General features: G+C 40.3%; 1 protein-coding gene across 4 annotated transcripts in view; it reads left to right on the top strand.

Annotated features, from left to right (window-relative positions):
- CMIP (c-Maf inducing protein) overlaps nucleotides 1–24,252 on the top strand; it is a 259,986-nt gene that overhangs the window by 110,992 nt on the left and 124,742 nt on the right. For all 4 annotated transcript variants that reach the window (XM_077454627.1, XM_077454636.1, XM_077454645.1 and 1 more), the window contains exon 4: nucleotides 20,431–20,592. In XM_077454627.1, coding sequence (XP_077310753.1) covers nucleotides 20,431–20,592 — 162 coding nt within the window. The remainder of the gene's footprint in view (nucleotides 1–20,430; nucleotides 20,593–24,252) is intronic.

Here is a 24,252-nt window from a genome sequence, read left to right as displayed (position 1 = left end):
TGAAGAACACTTAGGTGACACAAAATGTATTAGTGGGTACAACCTTATTGCGAGCAACTTCATGGAGAAGCTAATCTGCAGCTAAGTAGCAGAAGTGTCAAAAACTCATAACATGCCAACTGCACAATACAATTTTTTTTACTCGTTCAAAAATTTTTATTTTATGTTAAAATAAATTACATGTACAGAATATAAGACAAATTATGTGATACCAGAAATAAAAAGTAGACATATTGAAGTACGGATGATACAAAGCAAAGAAGAATTTCAAGATATTCTCGTGGGAATGACAATAAATGGCCTTATATATTTTAGAATTTGAAAACATTCTTATAGCTGAGTTTTAAACATTTTAATCCCAAGAAAATATAAATATGTCTAAAAGAAAATATATGATTTTAAAGTTTTGACCATAACTTTTAAAGTATGTTTATAGTAAGTATTATATAGTAAGGGAAGAACATAAAAGGTATATAGGAGGGGAAGGGGAGGGAATAATTCTCCGGAGGAGGTTTTATATATCAGCTAATGTTGTAATTCTATAAAAAATCTTAATCACCATAACAATAAAACTCGATTGTCAATATTATCTGACGTATAATATTTAATCCAGGGTTTCCATATGATATCAAACTTTGTCTGCACAATACAATTCTTACAGTTCAGTAATAGACTTACTTTCGCAATTTCGGAAAGTCTGTTTCTGTCGCGCAGAGAAAGGGGTAGATCTGCATAACAATATTCGTATGCATAATCCTATATATTCTTGTATCTTCATTAATTAATTACAATGTAGTTCTAGCACTTTTTGTATTATTTTAATGCCCTATGGTCAGATTTCCTCTTTTGTCCTTCTACATAAAAGTCAGGGCAACTGAGTTGAGAAAGAAGTGCTAATCTCATATTTTAGACAAAATAAAGCTTGAGAGCTTCAGGGAAATCTAAAGCGCGTCTGGCATTGAAAGAGTCGCCTGTTGACACAGTAGGGAGAGGTGACTGTTTTAGACATTTAGGACACCGTGACGTCTGATCCTGGCTTCCTAGAATCCAGAATTGCCTATAATTACAGTGTAGAGGTGTAAAGGTTCATTAAACTGTTGATAACACCCATTTGAAAAGAAATTTATATAACTGCCTTACTAATTTATGTACTGCTGTCACAGCTACCTGCTGTGAGACATTGTGAAGCTCCCGGTTTATCTAGAACTTACTAAACATCACTTCGTTTTAGGGAGGTAAAGGACATGAAGACGTTTCTGGAACTTAACATTTATGCCCACAGTGCTGGTTAAAGAACCTCCCATCATGTTGTCACATACTGGTGGTTGTAAATATGAATGCCCCCTGCCCACATACTACAGTGTAATGCCATGGCTGTGGGTGACCTATCAGTGGGTCTGTTATTGTGATATGGGAGGGGGGAGTATATGGAGGAAGTCCATATGCTAGCAACTAGCCGAATGTTGGTCCTTTCCCAGATCTGAGCATTGTCGGATAGGAGGGACGCTCTAATATTTGTTTGTTGTTTTTTTTTTTTACTTTTAGCCCATCTGTAATGGTTTCTCCATTGTGTTAGCTACATGTAAAGTTCACTGATTGACCTTATTCCTTGCTCAAGGTTTAATTTGCATCTACCAACCCCCAATGACTTGTGAATATTTTGGTTAAGCTAGCTATATGCCAGTAGTCGTTTTTCTCCTCCCACTGGTGACAGTCTGGCCCCCCTAATATCTGAAGGACAATTTGTTTAAAATGTTTGGAGACCCCTGCTTTAAATAAACAAACAATTGTTCATGCACCAAAAATTCTACTTTCGGATTAAAGTTTTTCAAGCACTTGCGCATTGCAATAATGATTTTTGCCAACTGGGAACCCCAATCACGGTTAGTCTCTCATTAGGGCAAAAAAGAAAAAAATTTCCATCCTTTGATTTTTCGGCTCACTTTGGTCAAAAAATTCTCTATACGTCCCCATTAGCTCTTCATGGATCAAACAAAAATTCCAAAAACGAAAGTCTTTGCAAGAAAATCTACTGGTGTATGGCTAGCTCTAGTTCTGCCAGCCATTTGCATCCAAAGACAGCACTAAGTATGATCATAAGTGATTTGGCAAACGTTATATGCTACGGTGACCACACTTGGAAGAAGTTTGTTTTCTTTTCAGTTTCAGAATAAAGGTTTCGTTACACAGATTAAGGTTTGGTTTGGCATGCGACCAGAGGTCTTGTTTTCTTGGAACTACAATAAGCTGAACAAGCACAGGCTGAATGATTTCAGAACTCAGAGATGCTGTGATGCGGGATCATAGAGTGGAACCCTTTTTGCAAAATGCACAAAAGAGATCTGATTAGGGATTATTTATTAGAGCATAAATCTGATTATCAAATTTCAGCAGCCGGTTTGACACAACAGTGTTGACGTACGTATTTCTATCACCAACCTTCCCTGAACAAATCCCAGCTTTGAAACAAGCCCCACCCTACTTAGACCATAAATATAGCTTTGCTCAGCGCCATCCATTCTCACTTCATTTTCAAAGCTCCACCCTTTTGGCCTTTCCAAACATCCCGGGACCGCTGGCAAATATGCCATTCATTTATACACAATAGGTAATCTGGTTTTGTGGCTGAAAGTGTTCTTGCATATGAATAATAATTAGCAATAACAATATGAAGTAATCATAATGGAATGTTGCTTTGCAAGAAACTTTTGTATTTTGGTTCCTGTTTCAGTGCAGCATACCACGGGATGTCCCTAACGCAGCTGTATGCACTTAAATATTAAAATACCAGTATGTTTTTGGATTGAGGTGCAGCAAACAAAATTGTCCAAGTATGGTTTATTTTCTTGCTAAAAAAAAAGCCACAGTCTGCATAGAAAAAGCCTGTCCTGTGCTGGTAGCTGCTTGTTCTCTGAAAGCAGTAGTCTCTCTGCAGAGGTCTGACACCTTCACTGCTGAGTCAGACCTTTTAAGCTCTGCCTGACTGGACAGCTCGGGCACTGACGTATTTAGCTGATTAAACTGAAGCTTCAGTTGGGCATTATTAGTCACTAGACCAAACTTTAAAGGGGAACGTCGGGAAGATATGAAAGTGCTATCACTGGTGGCCATTGGTACTTTAAACCCTCCCCCACCATTACAATAAGACGATTTTTATATTTTTTTTGGGGGGGGAGAGAATAAGTCGTTTAGTCCATAGGAATAAAAGCTGGCCCTTGTAGCACTCTATTTAGTTTATTATGTATTTTCACAACCCTTGTAACTGAAAATTTTGCTGGACAGCTTAGTTCGTTAACAGCAAACAGGAAAGATAATGGATCTACTGACCTGAGCAGTAGGTTGATAATATTTGTTTCTGGGGCAATGCTTTGCTAATGTTATTGACAAATTGCATTGTATCATTTTTATTTTTTGTCCAGAGTTGTTCTTTAATTATTATTTTTTTTTTTTAATATACTTTTTATTTATTTCTTACATGTACTTATATAGCAGTACATGTAATAAATACATACATTTACTGTCAATTTACGAAGTATATATATATATATATATATATATATATAATATTGTACATTCATATCAGCCCCAGCCATCAAGGAGCTTACAATCTAATGTCCCTAGCTCACATTCATATATAAACCTAGTAGAGCCAATTTAGAAAGAAGCCAATTAACCTCCCAGCATGTCCTTGGAGTGTGGGAGGTAACCGGAGTACCCAGAGAAAACCCATGCAGGCACAGGGGGAATATGCAAACTCTAGGCCGGTAGTGCCTTCGTTGGGATTTGAACCGATGATCCTATACTTGACTGGAATCAGGTGTAACGGTGCTACCACCTTGTCAATCCATAGCTCCAGACCCGGTGTTCAGACTATGACAGTGGTCATCAAACCTGTCCTCAGGGCCCACTAACAGACCAGGTTTTATGTATTACCTTAGGGAGATGCAGACTAGAATACTGCAATCACTGAGTAGTAAATGATATTGCATGTGATGTATTTCAGTTATCTTGCAAACCTGGCCTGTTAGTGGGTCCTGAGGACAGGGTTGATGACCACTGCACTATAAGGCTTCAAATGCCTCCACAAGACACAATCCACTGGAGAAAGTCACCACCCGGATGGGTCAACAAAATGCAGTCTCTTTATTAAATCACATGAATTGCATTTTTTCTGCTAGAAAGTATATTTATTGGGAAATTGTTCTAAATCTTATGTAGTATTTGGAATGCATAATGGTATTTATTGTATCTATATTTACATTCCTGTCCTCCCCAAATTTGTTTTATTTTCTTACCTTTTTCTTCCCCCCCCCCCCCCCCCTTTTTTTTCCCACCTATTTTCCTTCTTTTTACTTATTTATGACTGATAATGGGTTTATTTGTAAACCTATCTTGTAAAATTATATTGGAAAAATAATAAAAAGATATTACAAAGACAAAAAAACAAACAAAACATGAATACAGCTGTAAAACGGTCAATGCGATTAAGCAGTTAGCCCATTGCATGTTTTACAGCTGAATTCATGTAACATATACTTGACTGTTAGAGGAATGGCAACAAATTAAACATTAACAAATTTTAAAGGCACAGGAAACTGGTGGGAATGATGCATACTACATAAAAAAAAAAACAGATACACCTTGTCCCAGGTCTATCTGTGCCATCTGCTCCAGCATGTATTTCATCGTGAAATGGCAACTGGTGTGGGTTCCACACCTAACAAACAAAACGATTGTGGCAGTTTTCTATATAGGGATAGAACTGCCTGCTGGCATCCTATAAACACACTACATGGACAATACTTGCATATAGGTAGGGAAAGCTACTTTGTGGATCTTGCATCTCCTTTATTAATTAACAGGATCTGTTCCATTTCTCAGTTTAGAACTGTGGTCTCCAAACTATGGCCCTTTGCTTGTCTTTATCCAATCCTTGGGCACCTTTCCTCCCACTGATACAAAACACTATTCCTTTCACTGACATCAACAGTGGGGCTTAATTCCTGCTACTGACATCAACAATGGGGCACTATTTCCCCCATAGATGCAGTGGCGTATTATTTATGGGTGCATACGGGCCTGGGGTGGGGGGGCAGGCCCACTGCTCTGACCCACACTGTACCCATGGATGCCTGTATAGATGCCTTTGTAGAGGGATCCCCTGTACGACCGACCAACGGCATTGACATCGGCACAGCGAACAGGGGGAGGCCAGTTGTAGAGAGAGGGTAGGACCAGTCTGCTCTATCACGAATGAGAAGTTCTCCTCATTTAAGTAGCGGGAGCCCAGTCTGCAGGTGGATGGCTGGTGATCCATGCAGAGTGCCCACCCTGCTGCCTGGGTGGAGCAGGGGACCAGATGGGGGCAATGGGGAGGAGGGGGTAGTCGGGCATCAGAGGTGAGCAGAGGGTACAGGGCACAGGATGTCTCCAGTGGCTCAGCCCTCTTTGGCATGTCATGATTGGCAGAAGGAGTACAGCAGCTTTGAGAGCTGCACACCTGCCTTAAACCCTCTGCCTCCTGACCAATGCCATCCCCGTAGTGACCCCACACCCCTGGCTTATGAGCACCTCTTTACCCCGCACGCTCACCATGCCTAAGTGGGACTGCATAAGCCCCACCAACCGCCACTGCCTGATGCTGGAGAGGTTCTCCTCTCTTCTGTAACACTGCCCCCCCCCCTCCTGTTCCTGCTACCCCCTCTTGTGACGCTGCCTTCCTCCTCTGATAGCCATACACTCCACGCTTCTCCTTCCTGTACATACTATCCAGCGCCATATGTGCAATTCATCTTGTTTTCTATTTAGCCACACACCCCTAAGCCACGCCCAATGTTTAGCACAATTTAAACCACACCCACTTTTCGCTGCGGCACAAATTATTTCCCCTTCGATCACTAGGGCCCACTTTTGATCTTGTAAACAGGCCCACTGATTTCATGATACGCCCCTGCATAGATGCCAACAGGGCACTAATCGTCCCCCTAGTACATGTTTACATGTGCTGGGGGAGGAATTATTTGCATTGTCTACTCCCACTGATGCCAGGACAATTTCTATTCCCAATAGCCACTGTCTGGCTGAAGTACAGTAAATTGTCCCTTTGTTTAGAAAGTTTGGAGTTTAGTAGAGTGGTGCAGGCTTTATACCTGTGCTACTCTTTGTATATTCCCCCATTTATTCTTTTATCATAGCAAGGGCTGCTGCTTTTCTGTAAATGCAGTGCCAGCTCAATGAAACATTGCTTTGCAAAAATTTTTTTATTAAACATTGTTCTTCTATTGGAAAAAAACACTTTAACACATGGTTATATTTTTAAATGTGCTGTTTTTATTCTAAGGAAGGATAAGCCTGTTTCCAAATTACCTAGTTCTCGGGAAACTGGCAGCCAAGTGCCTCAGTACATGAAAGGGAAATTGGCTGACAAGCATAGTGCAGCTTTGTATCTGTACAAAGGTTAAGGTAGGTTTTAATTCAGGAAAAATGTTTTGGAAACACTTAAAGCAAAGCGGCACTTGGGTAAGGGCACCTAATAACATAAATTATTCCACCAATGCTCTTTTTCCTTTCCGTTGTATCTTGTGGAATTCTTAAAGCTGGCCTTTCAGTACTTTAAAAGTTTGCATGAATAAATCCTTGACAAGTCATAATATACATCATCTGTATATTTGTTTTTCCAAAAGTCTGTACCTTTTATCATAAAAGAAGCAGTGCTTCAGCTCCATTCAAGTGATACTAAAGTCAAATTTTTTCGTTAAAAATAACAAACATGTTATACTTACCTCCTCTGTGCAGTTGGTTTGGCACAGAGCAGCCCATATCCTCCTCTTCTGGGGTCCCTCTTTGGTGCTCCTAGCCCCTCCATCCTGCTGAGTACCCCCAGAGCAAGCAGCTCTCTATGGAGCCAGTTCATACATCTCCGCAGAGGCTCTGGTGCTAATTGCACAGGAGCCCTGTGCGTCTTTTGGTCCGTTTCAGGTCCGAATTTAGCCCTAAATTTGGGCTGAAATTGGACCTGAAGCGGTGAATGGAGACACACCAGACTCCAGCTATGTGCCACTGCGTTCTCAAGTGTGAACCCAGCCTCAGTGGGAAAAGTGGCATTTGTCAGAACTTGGCTAGGCTTGTTGAAGCATAGTGGCTGGCGATTGGTCTGTTATTTCTCAAGGAGCAAATGTCTTCCAATTCTATGTCTTTGGGTTCGCGTTTACTAGGGTTTTTTTTGTTTTTTGTTTTTCTTTGGTGCTTTTTAAAGCCGAGGCAACAGTTCTTTTAACCAGAGACATGGTCTTCACAGTGGAACAATATGGCAGCAATAATTGCTCTAGTAAAAAAAAAAAAAAAAAAAAAAAAAAAGCAAGCATCGGAAAAATCAAGACTTTTTAACTGTGGTGCTGAATTAAAGTGCTGAGAGTTTCTTGGACAGTTATGACAACGAATCAGCTAGTTTTCAAAAAATAAGTCTAAATTGCTCACTAGAAGGACTGACACTGAAACTAAAGCTCAAATAATTTGACTGCTTAATATGTAGGCTGAACTCACTGGAGAAGACTGATGATGGGAGAGATTGAAGTCGGAGACAGGAAAGACGAAGGCTGATATGGATTGAGCGCTCTTTAGTGAAGCAACGGGTATGAGCCTCCAAGTGTTTGGCGAACCAGTTGCAGATAGACCTGACCTAATTTGCCAAAATCACTCAGGTCATGGAGATGTGGACCCAAATAGACATGTTAGGCTAGTGCTTAGTGTTTCTTGTTTTTTTTATTTTGAAGGGTTACAAGATATAGTTTTGGAAAGAGTCTAATTTATTGCAATGTTGATAAATGAACTCTTACATAAATACATAGATACCATTCTTAAATTGTAATAGTTGGGTGGGATCAAATGACTGTTTAAAAAAATAAAATGACTCTTAAATATAAAAGAATTAAAAAAAGATAATTAAGAAATAAAAACAAAATGAACACCTATAAATACGTGGATACCATCTTTGAGTTTAGGGCTGCAACTAACAATTATTTTTATAATTGATTAGTTGAACAATTGTTTAATCAGATCATAACCTTAATCATTTGCCGACCAGCCGCCGTCATTATACCGTGGCACCATCGCACGACTGCGGGCGTGCAGATGCTCCGGTCCGGCGGTCGCAGGCACGAGAGGCAGAACAGGGATGTGTTTGTGTAAACACACAAATCCCTGTTCTGTGAGGAGAGGAGATGCAGATTGTGAGTTCCTAATAGCTAGGAACCACGATCTGCCATCTCCTATAGTCAGTCCCCTCCCCCCACAGTTAGAACACACACTCAGGGACACACAGTTAACCCCTTGATCGCCCCCTAGTGTTAACCCCTTCTCTGCCAGTGACATTTATACAGTAATCGATGCATTTTTATAGCACTGATCGCTGTATAATTGTCAATCGTCCCAAAAATGTTTCAAAAGTGTCCGATGTGTCCGCCATAACGTTGCAGTCTTGATAAAAATCGCAGATCGCCGCCATTGCAAGTAAAAAAAAAATAATAAAAATGCCATAAATCTATACCCTATTTTGTAGACGCTATAACTTTTGTGCAAACCAATCAATATACATTTATTGCGATTTTTATTACCAAAAATATGTAGAACAATACATATCGGCCTAAACTGAAAAATAATAGCTTTTAAAAAAAAAAAAAAATGGAGATATTTATTATAGCAAAACGTACAACATAATTGTGTTTTTTCAAAATTGTCGTTCTATTTTTGTTTATAGCGCAAAAAAAAAAAACAGCAGAGATGATCAAATACCACCAAAAGAAAGCTCAATTTGTGGGGAAAAAAGGATGTCAATTGTGTTTGGGTACAGCGTCGCACGACCGCAATTGGCAGTTAAAGCAATGCAGTGCCGTCTCGCAAAAAATGGCCTGGTCATTGAGCAGCCAAATCTTCCAGGACTGCAGTGGTTAAATAAAGTGTGGTTTATAATTTAGTTAATATCTAAAGTTTTAAAAAAAGCTATTTATTCTTAAATATCTATATGCAATAGTACTGTAAATATAAATAACCAACTATATGGTTAGGGCCGGTTCACACAGCGAGGCGATGCGAGGCGACACGGCTCGCCTCGCCTCGCTCCCGCAAGTCGCCCCCGTTCTGTACAATGGAACCGTTCTGAGAGGAGCGACTCGAGTCGCTCCGACTCAGAAAAAAGGTTCCTGTACTACTTCTGGGCGACTTCGGGGGCGACTTGCATTGACTTCTATACAGAAGTCCTCTGCAAGTCGCCGCTGAGGTCCCCGCAGGTCGCGGCGAGGCAAGTCGGAGACGCCTCGCCGCGCCTCGCTGTGTGAACCGGCCCTTAGGGAGCAAAATCTTGAATCCACGCTGAGAATAACAGACAGAAGACATATACTGTATATAATTACATTGTTTTGCCGATTTTCAGGCAGAACTGTAATATATTATGTATGGCAGACTCCCTTGTCATAGGCAGGTGGCTTGATAAAAGCTGCCTGCGATCACTTATGCTTGCCATACAAAAACTTCAAAAAATATTTAATTTGAATCGACGCTCGTTTTCGACCACAGTAACGGGAAAATTCAAAAGAGCAAAACAGAAAACTTCTTGGTCAAAGGGATTTTCAGACGGTGTATGTGGTTTTTGTTCAGAAATTACATTCATTTTAAAACTGAATGTTAAAAGCAAGTGAAATTTTTAAATGACATTCTTTCATTCAGATTTTTCATATGAAAATTTTTGTCTGAAAATTGATACACGTTTGGCCAGCATAAAGCTCGGTTCACACCTATGCAGTTTACTTTTGTTTTGCATTTTTGCACACACGACATTTTGCTGCGATTTGCGTTTTTCAATTTTATTTTTGGACAATTTTTTGTTGGGCAGATTTAAAAAAAACGAATTGCGGCAAAAATACACTACATGCTTTTCTGCAGCTTCTCCATAGAAATCTATTGAACCAAACAAGCAAAAAAAAGCACTGTTTTGCATTGAGAAAAGTATCTGACACTTCCAAATACACAGCGGCTGAAAAAAAGCATACAGTGCCTTGCAAAAGTATTCACCCCCTTGGCATTTTTTGTGTTTTGTTGCCTAACAACCTGGAATTATCATGGATTGTTTGAGGATTTGCATCATTTAATATACAGAACATGCCCACAACTTTGAAAATGTTTTATTTTTATTTTTTTATTGTGCAAATAGGACAAAATAACAGAAAACGTCAATGTGCTTAACTGTTCACTCCCCTAAAGTCAATACTTTGTAGAGATACCTTTTGCAGTTATCACAGGTTCAAGTCACTTTGGATAAGTCTCCCTGAGCTTGCCACATCTTACCACTGGGATTTTTGCCCATCCCTCCTTGAAAAACTGCTCCAGCTTTTTCAAGTTGGATGGTTTGTGCTTGTAAACAGCAATCTTTAAGTCTGACCACAGATTTTCTGTTGGATTGAGGTCTGGACTTTGACTAGGCCATTTCAACACATTTACATGTTTCCCCTTAAACCATTCAAGTGTTGCTTTAGCATTGTGTTTGGGGTCATTGTCCTGCTGGATGGTGAACCTCCGTTCTAGCCTTAAATCACACACAGGGTGGTACAGGTTTTGCTTAAGAATATCTCTGTATTTAGCACCATCCATCTTTCCCCCAACTCTGACCAGTTTCTCAGTCCCGACTGATGAAAAACATCCACACAGCATGATGCTGCCACCACCATGTTTCACAGTGTTCTTTGGCTGATGTGATGTGTTGGGTTTGCGCCAGACATAGCATTTTCTTTGATGGCTAAAAAGTTAAATTTTAGTCTCATTGGACCAGATCTACTTCCTCCATACATTTTGGGAGTCTCCCACATGCCTTTTCGCAAACTCAAAATGTGGCATTTTGTTTTTTGCTGAAAGTAATGGCTTTCTTCTGGCAACTCTGCTAAAAAGACCAACTTTATGGACTTATTGTCGTCCTTTGTACAGATACTCCAGTCTCTGCTATGGAACTTTGCAACTCCTCCAGGGTTACCTTAGGTCTCTGTGCTGCCTCTCTGATTAATGCCCTCCTTGCCCGGTCCGTGAGTTTTGGTGTGTGGCCGTCTCTTGGCAGGTTTGCTGTTGTGCCATTTTCTTTCCATTTTGTTATGATAGATTTGATAGTGCTCCTAGGATCATCAAAGATTATCAGCCTTACTTACTGGCTTACTTACTGGCTACTGTAGTCTGCACCACTTTCTGCCTACTGTAGGGAAATGAAAGCCTCTAGTCCCAAGTATTTCAGAAAGGAAAAAACTCTGGACTGCCAATTTCTATTTGGACCCACGACATAGGATGGCCCATGTAATACCTACCTGTTCTGATCCATGCATCCACAGATCAATCAGGTAACCGCTATATATCCTTCATGGGGTAGCTACAATTCATTGCTCAATTAGGCAGTAGGACGGTAGTTTATGTAGTTTATTGCCAACTAATATCTAACCTATCCTTAGAGCTGGTTGTATGTCTAGACGATTGATTGTGTGGATGTGTGCACAGCTGCGATCTCTCACTTTTTTTTTAATGACAACGTTGTCTTTTTAATTATCTTGGAGAGTAATACTCAGTTTAATTATCCTTGGTATTTTTGCTATATTTGATACTATGGTGTGTTTTTTTTCTACAATAAATTTTAATCTAATCAACCGTAGTGTCCAATTACTGTGACCCCCTTGGAAGGACTTTTCCCCTTTTCTCCTAAGATGTTTAGTAGCATCAGCTATGTTCTCAGGCACTTGCTGACATGTATGGACGTTGTACTGAGCGGTATGTGTCCTTCACTGTATTTCTTGATATATGTAAACAACTAATGCATTCTGTATGCAGGCCAACTAACCAAGTAATCGATTATGATAATAGTTGTCAACCATTTTCATAATCGTTTAGTTGTCGATTAATCGATTAGTTGTTTCAGCCCTATTTGAGTTGCAATAGTGGTGTGGGATCACACGACTGTTTGTTTCTTTGCCTAATTCCTTTTTTCATTGCCAAAAACCATCAAGTGATAAAAAGAACCGAACTCCGGGCTGGACAAAATAGTTATTTTATTCTGTGAATAAATTAAGGCAGGAAATACCATTGCTTCCTGTTTCTTAGAATATTATATTGCATTCTTATGTTGTTTTTCAGTTATCTTGCATTTACAGCAAGCTAAAATGGTTAGTGTACTTTAAACTTTTTTTGTACTTTTTTTTTTTTTTTTTACGTTTTTTGAACTGCATTGAGTTCTTAGGTTTGTTCCTTTTTTGTCTTAATTGCAAAGGTTCTCACTTTCCTTCTTTTTCTATTTCATGAATATTGAGAAAGTAACAGGCAGATCAAGAACTCTGAGATTTTTCATCACTGGAATCTCAAAAAGATATAGGAAACGTGGACAATTCAGCCAGCCAGAGTCCAACCCCAACTGGTCTCGTTCATATGTGCCGCTATACCACCACCCCTCTAAAAAGACATGCTGTATTGTTTTTCAGAGGGAATTTGATAGGTGGTTAGGAGGAACCTCCTTGCCGCCGTATTTAACCCTTAAAATAATGATCCACTGTGTTGCTAACCTGTTCCATACACGCAGTTTCAGCGCAGCCTCAATCACTAAAATGGGTCGCGTTTTAGTGAGTACCACCAGCTGAATGTGACACCCTTTGGCATGGGTACAGTCCTGAATGGCTGATTAGATCAGCGGACGGATCCCCTGCTGATCTAATCAAAGTCCACTCCATGTGAAAGGGACCTTAATGTATCCTCCTGGGACTGGACACTGAGAAACCTGACTGGCTTCTTGTGCTGTGTCTCTTCCCCCAGTTTGAGCTCTGTTGTATAGTAGACTGTTAGAGGAAGGTACCAAGTAAAATTCAGGTGCTTACACGGCTTGTATTTAAAAGAATACATTTAATTATGTATCAGTGATTACAGAACTGCATTCATTTGTGACTTTTGTATCTTCCTGCAGTTCAGCTTTAAAGTGTTACTAAACCCACAACAGTAAAAATCAGTCTGTATCTACAGTAAAGCATGCTTGTTATACTCCCTGTGGAACCAAAGGGGATAATCTTCTGCAATGTGTAAAAAGGCTGTTGATCCTGGATGCACAGATCCTCCTCTTCTTGCATTGTCTCCACAACATGTCCAGCTAAGACAGAGTCTATAGAGTCAGGCTGCACATGCTCTGTTTGGTGTGTATTGCTAGACCGTTTTCTTTTTCTTGGGAGGGTGCATGTGATCAGTATAGGGCCAATCAGCACTGTCCAGACAGAGTGTCAAGGGTCCTGCATCCTAAAAGGGACAGCCAGTGCAGTATGAAAACTCCTCCTACAAGTTTTAACAAGGCTTTAATAGAAGTCACAAGACTGCTACATGCAGCTGATGAGAAAAGGTATTTAGCCGTTTAGATTTACTAAAAAGATTACATTTCCTTGTTGTGTGTACTGTGGGAGACCAGATATAGTAAATGCAGGGTTCTGGGGTTAGAAACACTTTAACCATTTTTAATGGACTGACCCCCTCAAAAGTGCAATATTTACTAAGCGGTTATATAGCATTCATCAGAAATAGCCGCTGTGCTGCCATCTAGCGAGTGTCAATGCTACTTGCTCAGATGTATGCGTTTTGTCCCATGAATAAATAACTTTATCACAGGATATTCACACTATAGATAAAATAGTGTGAAGGCATCCATGAAATGCCACTCTTGCTTTTGTCTGTACAGTAATCCTTCAGCATAGCAACAATTGCTGTACACAGAACAAGCAGTGATCTCCTCCACTTGGTGCAGAACATCTTTAGGCATACGTGCATAAAATCAGGTCCACTCTTAGCCCCATCTCTTTTTTAACTTGATATGAGGAACAAGTGTTTCAACTGAATGTCTGATTCCTGTCCCCTCCGACAAACAGAAAAACAGGTGAATTGTCCCAGCTGTTCGGTGATGCGAGTCAAAGCTCATTGGAATGATCACTTGTCATCAGGTAATAATAGTCTTCCACCACATTGAAACATAAACTAAAAGTAAACCTGGTCTTTTACCATGCAGGATAAACCCACAACAGTCAAATCAGTCTGTATATGCAGTAAAGCATGCTTGTTATACTCACTGTGGAACCTAAGGGGTTAATCCTCTGCATTGTGTTTTTTTTGGGAGAGTGCATGTGATCAGCACAGGGCAAATCGGCACTGTTCAGGCAGAGAGGGTCAGGGGTCCTGCAACCTGATAGGACAGTGAGAACAGAATGAAAACTTCTCCTACAAGCTTTACCAAACACTGATAGAAGTCACAAGACTGGTCTAACTGCTGATAAAAAAGGTGTTTAGCAGTTTAAATTTAAGGCTATGTTCACACCTGAGCTTTTTTCAGCTTTTAAAGAGCTCAGCTCTGAAGCTCCAAAATACCCAACAAGCAAAATCCCATTAATTTCAATAACCCCTGTTAACATATGAGTGTTCTGTCACCTGAAGCAAAATGCCTAAAGCTCAAAAAAGTACACAAGCTTCTTTTTGGCAGATTACAAGCGTTTTTGGTCCCATAGACTTCAATAAAAATGCCTGACTTGAGCAGAAAAACACTCGTAAAATGCTCAAATAGCAGCTCTCTACCCCTCTCCTCCCCCTAGTGCTTTCTGTTGGTTAAGTAAAAATGCCAGAAGCTGTAAAACGCTTGTAATACACTTGAAAAACGTTTTAAAAAGCTTAACAAAATGCCTGAAAAAAGCCTAAGTAAAGCACCCTCATGGCTAACAGAAGACAGAATTAGAAATAGACTTGGAAAACTTAACATTAACAAGTCACCGGAATCGGATGACTTGCACCCGAGGGTCCTTAAAGTCAAGTAATTGCCAGACTATTGTTTCTAACTTTTACTGACAGTCTACTGGCTGGAATGGTACCAGCTGATTGGAGAACAGCCAATGTAGCACCAATATTTAAAAAAGGGCCAAAATACATTCCTGGGAATTACAGACCAGTTAGCCTGACATCAATATGCAAGCTCTTGGAGGGGATGAAGGGACTATATACAAGATTTTAGTAATGAAAACTGTGCCATTAGTAGTAATCAGCATGGATTCATGAAGAACCATTCTGGCCAAACCAATCTATTAGCCTTCTATGAGGAGGTGAGCTGCCATCTAGATAAAGGAAGGCCCATAGATGTAGTGTATCTGGATTTTGCAAAAGCATTTGATACAGTTCCCCGTTTACTGTACAAAGTAAGGTCCGTTAGCATGGAGTATAGGGTGAGTACATGTATTGAAAACTGGCTACAAGCGCGAGTTCAGAGGGTAATGATAAATGGGGAGTACTCGGAATGGTCAGGGGTGGGTAGTGGGGTCCCCCAGGGTTCTGTGCTGGGACCAATCCTATTTCATTTGTTCATAAACGACCTGGAGGATGGGGTAAACAGCTCAATCTTTGTATTTTCAGAGGATACTAAGCTAAGCAGGGAAATAACTTCTCCGCAGGATGTGGAAGCTTTGCAAGAAGATCTGAACAAATGAAATAACGTTAAAGTAGTTAAATAAATAATCTTTTGTTAACCATATTCTTTTACTTTAACCATGTGTTATCCTTGGCATTCTTCTAAGGCAGTACCTGGATGATAAATCTACTTTTACCCCCAATAAATTAGGTGTCTAAATTGTTAGCCTGTGGCACTGTACTGATTAACATCCAAACATGTGAGGCCCCAGTTGTTACCTTAGGCGAGTTCATTTCAAGACCTCCTCCCCACCTGGGGGCCGCAGGATGTTGTTGCAATTGACGTAAGTAAATCAATGTTACTTGATCCCGGATTGTCGGTTACATTATCTCCTGTCTTAGGGCACTTTCTCATTCTGCCTGCATTGTTTGCCATCAGGCTGGGTTACATGCAGTGTATGAACTTAAAATAGACAAATGCTTGTGTCACGTAAGAATGAACCGCCTAAGATGCCTCGATAACGCTGTGCATTTATTTAACTGCATGTCAAACGACATTGACTTGTATAAATGAAAGCTGGCAGCCAGCTCAGTGGAAACTACGCTTCCTATCCAAAAATAATAATAAAAAAAAAAGTCGTTTAAGTAATAGGGAATGTAATATATAAATGTGATATGAATGGTCTTGTAAAACATTGAAACTGACAGTAGAAAAATAAACAATTCCTCCTTCATGTCTGTCCACTTCCCTTTATACGTTAAAACTATTTTGTTATGTCTGTGTAATTTTTTTTTAATCTATTCTATGTGCCAGCCATTTTTTTGGAGAGCACTTAGTTTTAAAGTAGAACTGATGTCAAAAACTGAAAATCAATATGTACTACAGAATTGAGAGTGTTTCTATCCTTATGTTCTTTTCCTACCCTCCTGCAAAGCCTACACAATATCTGTTGATCCTGTCAGACTAGTCAGCCATAGGTCACTTACTGTTGTCTGACAACCATTGCCTGCCTCCTGGAATGATGACACCATTGTCTACGTCACGTTTCTAGTGTCCATGTGAAGTACAACACAACGTGGTGACGCCATGTTTGTAGACATTAGTAAAAGGTTGTCTCTTTGGATAAACAAGTTCTTAGATTGTCTATCAACCATGCCCATCCCCACCTGACCACTTCAGCCTCATTTCAGCTGGTTTGCAGAAATGCCCCTTTATGTATATGCCACTTGGAGACGGGTGCTGGAAAATGTAGTCTCAGCACTTCTACATGCTTAAAATAAGAGGTGACGTGGGCCACAACATCGTTCCTCCTACGAACCCAGTCAAGGAAAGGAAGGAGGCAAGAAAAAGGCATTTAACCACAGGTTTTCTTGACTACAAATGGTCAGAAAATATGTATATTTTTTTGCAGAAAATGTATATAATTTATACAGTAAAGTTAGGCTGGCCATAGACAGAGCAATTTTCTTTCCTGAAACCACATTCTGCAGGAAAGAAAATCGCTCTAACTGTTTTGATGGGGGTATCCCTCCTGCAGAGCCATGGTATTGTTCCGTTGGGGGCGGCTATAACAACCTCTAGCAATAATCGCATGTAAAATCCGACAAGGCTGGTTGCTCCCCAGTTGATCGAAAAACTTGGGTACATTCAGCCTGCCTGAATCTCTTCTACTTCCTTCTGAACTGGCCAAGATTCGAACTGTCTTTGACCGGCTTTAAAATGGTTGTGAACATACAGCGTTAAGAACCCTTTCTAAGACAAAAGTTGTAGGTACTATAACTGCTTTTGTTTAGTTTCAGAAATGATCTTTCTTAAGTTTCTTTTTTTTGTTAGTTTTTCCATGATCTAGTTTTTTTATTTTGTACCTCATAAACAAGAATCAGAAGTCATCAGACAATAGTGTATTATACATTTTAGTACAGGAAAAACTCAACAACAAATTCCAGAAATGTACATGACAGACTGAGAGGACACCAGACAGGATAGGTCAACAATATAAGGTTCCCTATGAGTTCCCACCATGACTGGCGGGTCAATGACAGTACTTTAGGGCTGATGACACCAAAGCATAAGCAAAACTAGGATAAGACGCTGAAAAGCGTCAAAACAAGAAAATAACAAACTATAGACCAAGGATCTGATGCATGAACAGCCAAAGTGATCTTAAAATCTGTTGTATAAGCCAGAAACCAGGTGTGTAGGTGTGCTCTATGTCAGGTCCATGTCTTTTTTTTTTTTTTTTTCTTACCGCTTTTACAAGCTTAAAAAGTTATGTCATGTGACCATCCATCTCTTCTTGATAGTGGGGGTAGGTTTACAGGACACTGTGCACAGTATGCCAGTATTCTGTTCAGACTGTTGTCCCTTTTACTCCAGGTCATGCTAGGTTTTCAAATTGTATGCAGGTTATTGAGGTTGGTGATTAGGTGGATTTAAAAACTAAAAGGGAAATCGACTCCAGTACTAAATGAAAAATTTGACTTCAACCCTTTCCTATAATTAGTGAAAAAATGAGAAAGGTATATGTTCCTTGATAATTTTTTTTAGGTTGTTTTAGCTATCCCCCCCATTCCCCCTTCTGCACTGGTGTATAAAGGAAAGGGTAATTGTAAGACTATAAACCTGGTAGACCAATCAGGTGTTTGAACTGAAAGAAATGTGGTGCTCTCAACTTGCATGTCCATTAGTAAAAAAAAAAAAAAATCATTTTAAGATGATATTGTGTATTTTATGAACCATTTACAATCAAATACAATGTAACAAATGAAGCGACTTATCTATTATATTGGGAGTTAGGCCTCATTCACTCAATGGGGCCTTTAGCACTTACATGCTGGAGACCTAGTGAGGGTTCCCGACCATTGGCTTTGGGAGGCTGACATTTCCCGAAGCTAAGCATGACCTCTCGCATTTAATTGTTCATGGAGTGTTTACAAATAATCAGCCCTACCTGCTTCCTAGTGTTGATAATTTGCAGGTAAATGCTCCATGAGTAATTACATGTCAGTGGCTGCTATTGGCTGCCAGAGCTGTCGGCCTCCAATTGATTTCAGTGAAGTAACCGCCCACAGCTGATCACCAGGACCCCCCCCTCCCCCAAATTGGTCTCCCACACATTATCGCTAACCTGAATGGGGCCTTAGTATAATGTTTTATACTAAGTAGAAACGATCCTATAGCACAGTGGTCATCAACCCTGTCCTCAGGGCCCACTAACAGGCCAGGTTTTATGTATTACCTTGGGGGAGATGCAGACAAGAATACTGCAATCACTGAGCAGCAAATGATATCACCTGTGATGTATTTCCGTTATCTTGCAAACTTGGCCTGTTAGTGGGCCCTCAGGACAGGGTTGATGACCACTGCTATAGCACATAGATATTGAAGGACACCAGCCAGGTTTTTCATATGTGTTTTATTTTAGAGTTTCATAGTTGGTAAAGGTGAATAAAGATTCTAGTCCATCCAGTTCAACCTGTGTAGGTGTATGTGTGTCAATGTCAATAATCATTTCTGGTATCCCTGTATGTTATGTTCACAAAGATGCATGCCCATTGTCTTTTAAAACTGTAAATACTTCCCACTGACACCACCAATTGTGGAAGAAAGCACCACATCCTTATCGCCCTGACAGTGAAAAAAACCCTACACAGCTTAGGTTAAAACGCTTCTCTTCTTCCAGTCTCATTGTGTGACCCTGTGTCCTCTTACACTGGGACTGAATAGTTTCCGACCTACGCTGGAATCGCCATTGATATATTTGTATATTGCTATCATATCTCCTCTCAAGCGTCTCTTCTCCAGGGCGAATAAGCTTAGTGCTTGTAGTCGTTCCTTGCAAGTGAGGTCCACCAGTCCCCTTATTAATTTTGTTGCCCTTCTCTGGACTCTTTCCAGTTCCAGCACATCTTTCCTGAGAATTGGTGACCAGAACTGGACGGAATACTTCAGATTTGGCCGGACCAAAGTTTTATAAAGTGGCAAGATTATAGTTTTATCTCCTGGAGTAAATTCCCTTTTTTTATGCATGCAAATAGTCTGCAGCTTGACATTGCATGCTATTGCTAAGTCTGTCTTCTACGACCCCCAGGTCTCTCTCCATCCTGGATTCCCCCAGAGGTTCTCCCCCCCTCTAGTGAGTAATTTGCGTTTTATATTCTTAGCCCCCAAGTGCATTACTTTACATTTTAAACCTTAATTTGCCATGTAGTTGCCTCCCCCATTATTTTATTCAGGTCTTCTTGTAAAGTTTCTATATCCTGATGTGAAGTTATTGCCTTACTAATTTTTGTGTCGTCGGCAAAAACTGATGTTGATTACAAAATTTCTGATACCAGTTGACTTGATAGCTTAGTCCCGCACTTGTTGCACAGCCTTTGTGACTTGATATCCAAGTCCAGGTATTCACTCTTCTGCAGCTTGACTGCTTGTTCCAGCAATTATTTTACAGCTGTTGCGGCTTGACTGCTTAATTCAGCATTTACTATACAGGTATTGAGGCTTGACAGCTCTCTGCTGTAGTTATGGAACAAAGCTTACCTGGAAGAAGGCATGATTTGGAGGAGTCCAGTGGAGCTGACAAGACTCGGGATGGGTATCACTGGCTCATGAACAGACTGTGTCACAAACATTCCCTCAACAGGGTATCAGAGTGAAGCCTTGGCAGCACTCCGCCTCACATTGGAACCGGGGGCTTTAGGATAAAATGGAGACTGTAAAAATTGAATTTCCCTTTTACACTCTTTGGAGGGGCCAACATAATTGAATAGTGTATTTATTATTATGATGGAAAATTTAAAGGTCTGTATGGCTTTGGGAAATTTACATTTGGTATGTTTTATTTCAAATACAAAGCCTGGGAATTCACATCAACTAAACACGTTTTTCAACAAACCAGTCTGACATATAAAAATTATGTAATTGAGGATGGCTACAGATCATATTTACATTGTCTTTTAGTTTTCTCATATATCCATCATTTAATTTCTGTCTTTCAGAAAAAGATATACAAGTACAAAAAAGTTTTGAGTAATCCAAATCGCTGGGAAGTTGTACTGAAGGAGATCAGAACTCTGGTGGACATGGCGCTGACTTCCCCCCTGCAGGATGATTCTATCTACCAGGCACCACTAGAAATTGTATCCAAACTACTCTCTGAGGTAAGATTTGCCAAGGATTTTTCTCAAACTTTCATGGACATTGGTAGGTGTATGTGTCCTATGATGGTTCTAAGCCCGAGAACTGAGCGATCACCTGACCCCTGATTGCTTAATTGTCAGCCTGCTCAGAGTGAAGAGCAGTAACTGTCATTCACTGCTGTTTGCTCTGTCCCTCTAGCACTTACTGGGGCGCTGGGCTGGGGAGAGGACGGGAGCAGCTGGCTCTGGCTCTCAGCTGCGTGCTGAGAGGCATATCTAGCTGTCAATCAGGCAGCTGCGTGTATCTCAACAATATGGTTGGGATCTTTCCAGAGCCTGGAGCGGCTCTACCAGAACTGTGCATTCCTATGACCCACAGGAGATGTATGGCCAAAAAAGCTCTGGCCAAACTTCTTTTAAATTTGCACGTCACTGCTTTGATGGTGTTTGAGGGTTTGTTGTGTAGGTCACATATGAGATTAGTTACTATGGAGCATTGCACTAATATGTTACTTGTGTTTATATTCTAGTGCTGTGGTGTTCATTTAGGTCATCAGGCCAGCGCAAAAAAAAATTCAAATAGAAGGATTTTTGTATATCTAATATAAAAAAAGTAAATTTAGGTAGCATCCAAACGGTGTTATTAACTATTCAAATGCCATTAGCACTCAGTTAGGTGAGCATTTTTTTTGTGCATTGGGCTTGCCGATGGCTTAGGTTTGACATCAGTATGAGGCTGTACTGAGATCATTCAGATGATCTTTCATTTGACGTACAATTGACCTCCTCCTGATCTTCAAGGGAGTTGCATTTCCATAGACTTGTGTGTGAATGCAAAAACTGAAGAGAACAAAGACCCTTGGTCTGTTTAGTGTCTATTTTGCTCAAAAGCAACACAACATACACAAGAATAACATTTTATTGGGTCAAATTCTACTGTATTTTCTACATATTTTGGTAAAACGTGATTGTTGATTGATCTAGCACCCCCATTTAGTGCAGTCTATTTTTAAAAGATCAAAAAGTTTAATTGAAACAGTTCTTATAGCAACCATAGATTTTGCATGTATAGCAGAAATGTTATAGTACTCGGCTAGTGCCCATAGTAGTGCGTGGTATTTATGGTAGCAAAAGCGGGCAAGCCTGCTCCATCTCATGAGTTATTGGTTAACAGAATGATTTTATTGTCCTCTACTTGTTGCCTTGAGATATGAAGGCAGACCAGATAATCAGGAGGGTCTCTTATTGCCAAATTACTTATATGCTTATTTTTTCTCAACATTTGCTGTCACACTTGTGCTTTACCAGTCCCACACAAAAACCCTTTCTAATAGAATGACTAATTTGTGTTCAATTGACAGTAAAATTAATGGCCGCAGTTTATTGTATGCAAAGAGAGTTTGTCCAAATGAGGAAGCAGCGATGTAATATGTTTTGGCAAAATTAATTTTGTACGTGTTGAGTCCAAGAAAGGAACAGTTTGTTTTTCTGCACTCCATCTGGGACTGGTGGGGAATTTAATGCATTTCATGTTAACTGTAAACACTTCAATCTATTCTCTTCACACGCTGTGGCAGAAGAGCTGGAGAGACAGTTATTATGATAATAATATTTGTTAAAGTAAACCTACCACAAACCCGGGCACAGCAAACTGAACACATTATGAAGACGCATATGCATGGCTTGCCTTCACCAAAAACTGCAGGTTTAAATGAGCAGGAGATATGGAAATATAGGTAGCTGGACCTATATTTGCAGACCTTGACTTAATCTATAAAAGTTGACATTGACTCTGCTCCCTCCGTTATCCCAAGCCTCTCCCTTTATTGCTTAGGGAGGCCGCCCATTACATTGAAAGGCCAGTAAGGTGATAAGACACAAGAACCAATTCGATTTTAACAGGAAAAGTCTATATTTGCATAGATTTTCAGCTGTCTGTTTCTCAGGAACTACTGATTGTTTCGACATGCAGTTTTTACTGGTTTTGGATTTTTTTTTTTGGGGGGGGGATTTGGATTTACTCCAGCCATTCTCAACTATAGTTAGTGGAAACCTTTGTTTCCTCCAGAGGTTGGTAGTTCCTTGAGCTGTGTATGATTGACTCCAGCCATTCCCAACCACAGTTCCATGGAAACCTAGGTTTTCTCCAGAGGTTGCTAGTTCCTTGAGCTGTGTATGATTGACTCCAGCCATTCCCAACCACAGTTCCATGGAAACCTAGGTTTTCTCCAGAGGTTGCTAGTTCCTTGAGCTGTGTATGATTGACTCCAGCCATTCCCAACCACAGTTCCATGGAAACCTAGGTTTTCTCTAGAGGTTGCTAGTTCCTTGAGCTGTGTATGATTGACTCTAGCTATTCTCAACCACAGTTTTGTGGAACCCTAGGCTTCCTCCAGAGGTTGCTAGTTCCTTGAGCTGTGGATGATTGACTCTAGCTATTCTCAACCACAGTTTTGTGGAACCCTAGGCTTCCTCCAGAGGTTGCTAGTTCCTTGAGCTGTGGATGATTGACTCCAGCTATTCTCAACCACAGTTTTGGGGAACTCTAGGGTTACCCCAGAGATTGCTGGGAGTTCCTTGAGCTGTGGATGATTGACCTCCCATCTGATGTTGCCCACATAGTTCCAATTCTATTGCCACTTGGCAGATTTAGCAAGTTGACCAATGCTCTTTTTTAGCTGTCTGGGTGGCATTCTGACCACCACTGTAAGGGGGGGGCAATCTTCCAATTGATCATCAAAGTAATGAATTGTAGGTTAACAGGGGTTTCCTGAGACCTTAAACAAATGGTAAGGGTTCCTCTGGGGTAAAAAGTTTGAGAAAGGCTGATTTACTCAGTTTGATTTGACCAGGTTTGTGAGTTATTGTGAACCTATTACATTTCTATGAATGAGTTACAGCACATGTATTTAACAGTAATATATTCTGGAATAGTTGGATCTTCACACTAGTTAGACAGTTAGTCAATGTTTTCAGATATAACTTACTCTGCATGTACATTTTGACTATGGCTCTCTAGGTTGCCTTACTGACACTGGTTTGCTTAGAATATATACTGACTTCAGAATGAATGAACGTGTGTGTATATGTATGTGTGTGTGTGTGTGTGTGTGTGTGTATGTATGTATATATATATATATATATAAATATGTGTGTGTGTGTGTGTGTGTGTGTGTGTGTGTGTGTATATATGCGCTAAGGAAGCTGGGGCATAAGTTACTATAAAGTTCAATAAAAGAAAAATCGCTGTACAAATGGCTGCAGCTTTTCTGTAGAGTACAGGATAATCACTCTGTTCTGCAGAAAACCAAAACGCACATACCAGTGATGGGGTACGATTCCTCTCACTCATACCGATGATGGGGTACGATTCTTCCCAACGATACCAATGATTGGGCACTATTCCTCTTACTGATACCAAAGGGCACTACTCCTTCCACTGACACCAACGATAGGGCACTGTTTCTCACCCAAATACCAAAGATGCATTGTTTACGCCTACGACGCCAGGATAATTTCTACTCCCAATGGCCACAGTCTGGCCCCCCTAAAGTCTGAAGGCCAGTAAACTGGCCCTTTGTTGAGAAAGTTTGGAGACCCCTGCCCTAGAGAATGGTTGCTTTCATTAGACCCTACGTTTATTTTTCTCTATGCAACAGTGTTCCCTTCAATAGCAATAGT

The sequence above is a fragment of the Lithobates pipiens genome, unplaced genomic scaffold (genome assembly GCF_037356315.1).
Source record: "Lithobates pipiens isolate NorthernLeopardFrog02 unplaced genomic scaffold, aLitPip1_a1.2 Scaffold_10, whole genome shotgun sequence".
In the NCBI taxonomy this organism is placed as follows: Eukaryota; Metazoa; Chordata; class Amphibia; order Anura; family Ranidae; genus Lithobates; species Lithobates pipiens.
Note: the sequence above shows the minus strand (reverse complement) of the source record. Positions and strands in the feature narration are given on the sequence as shown.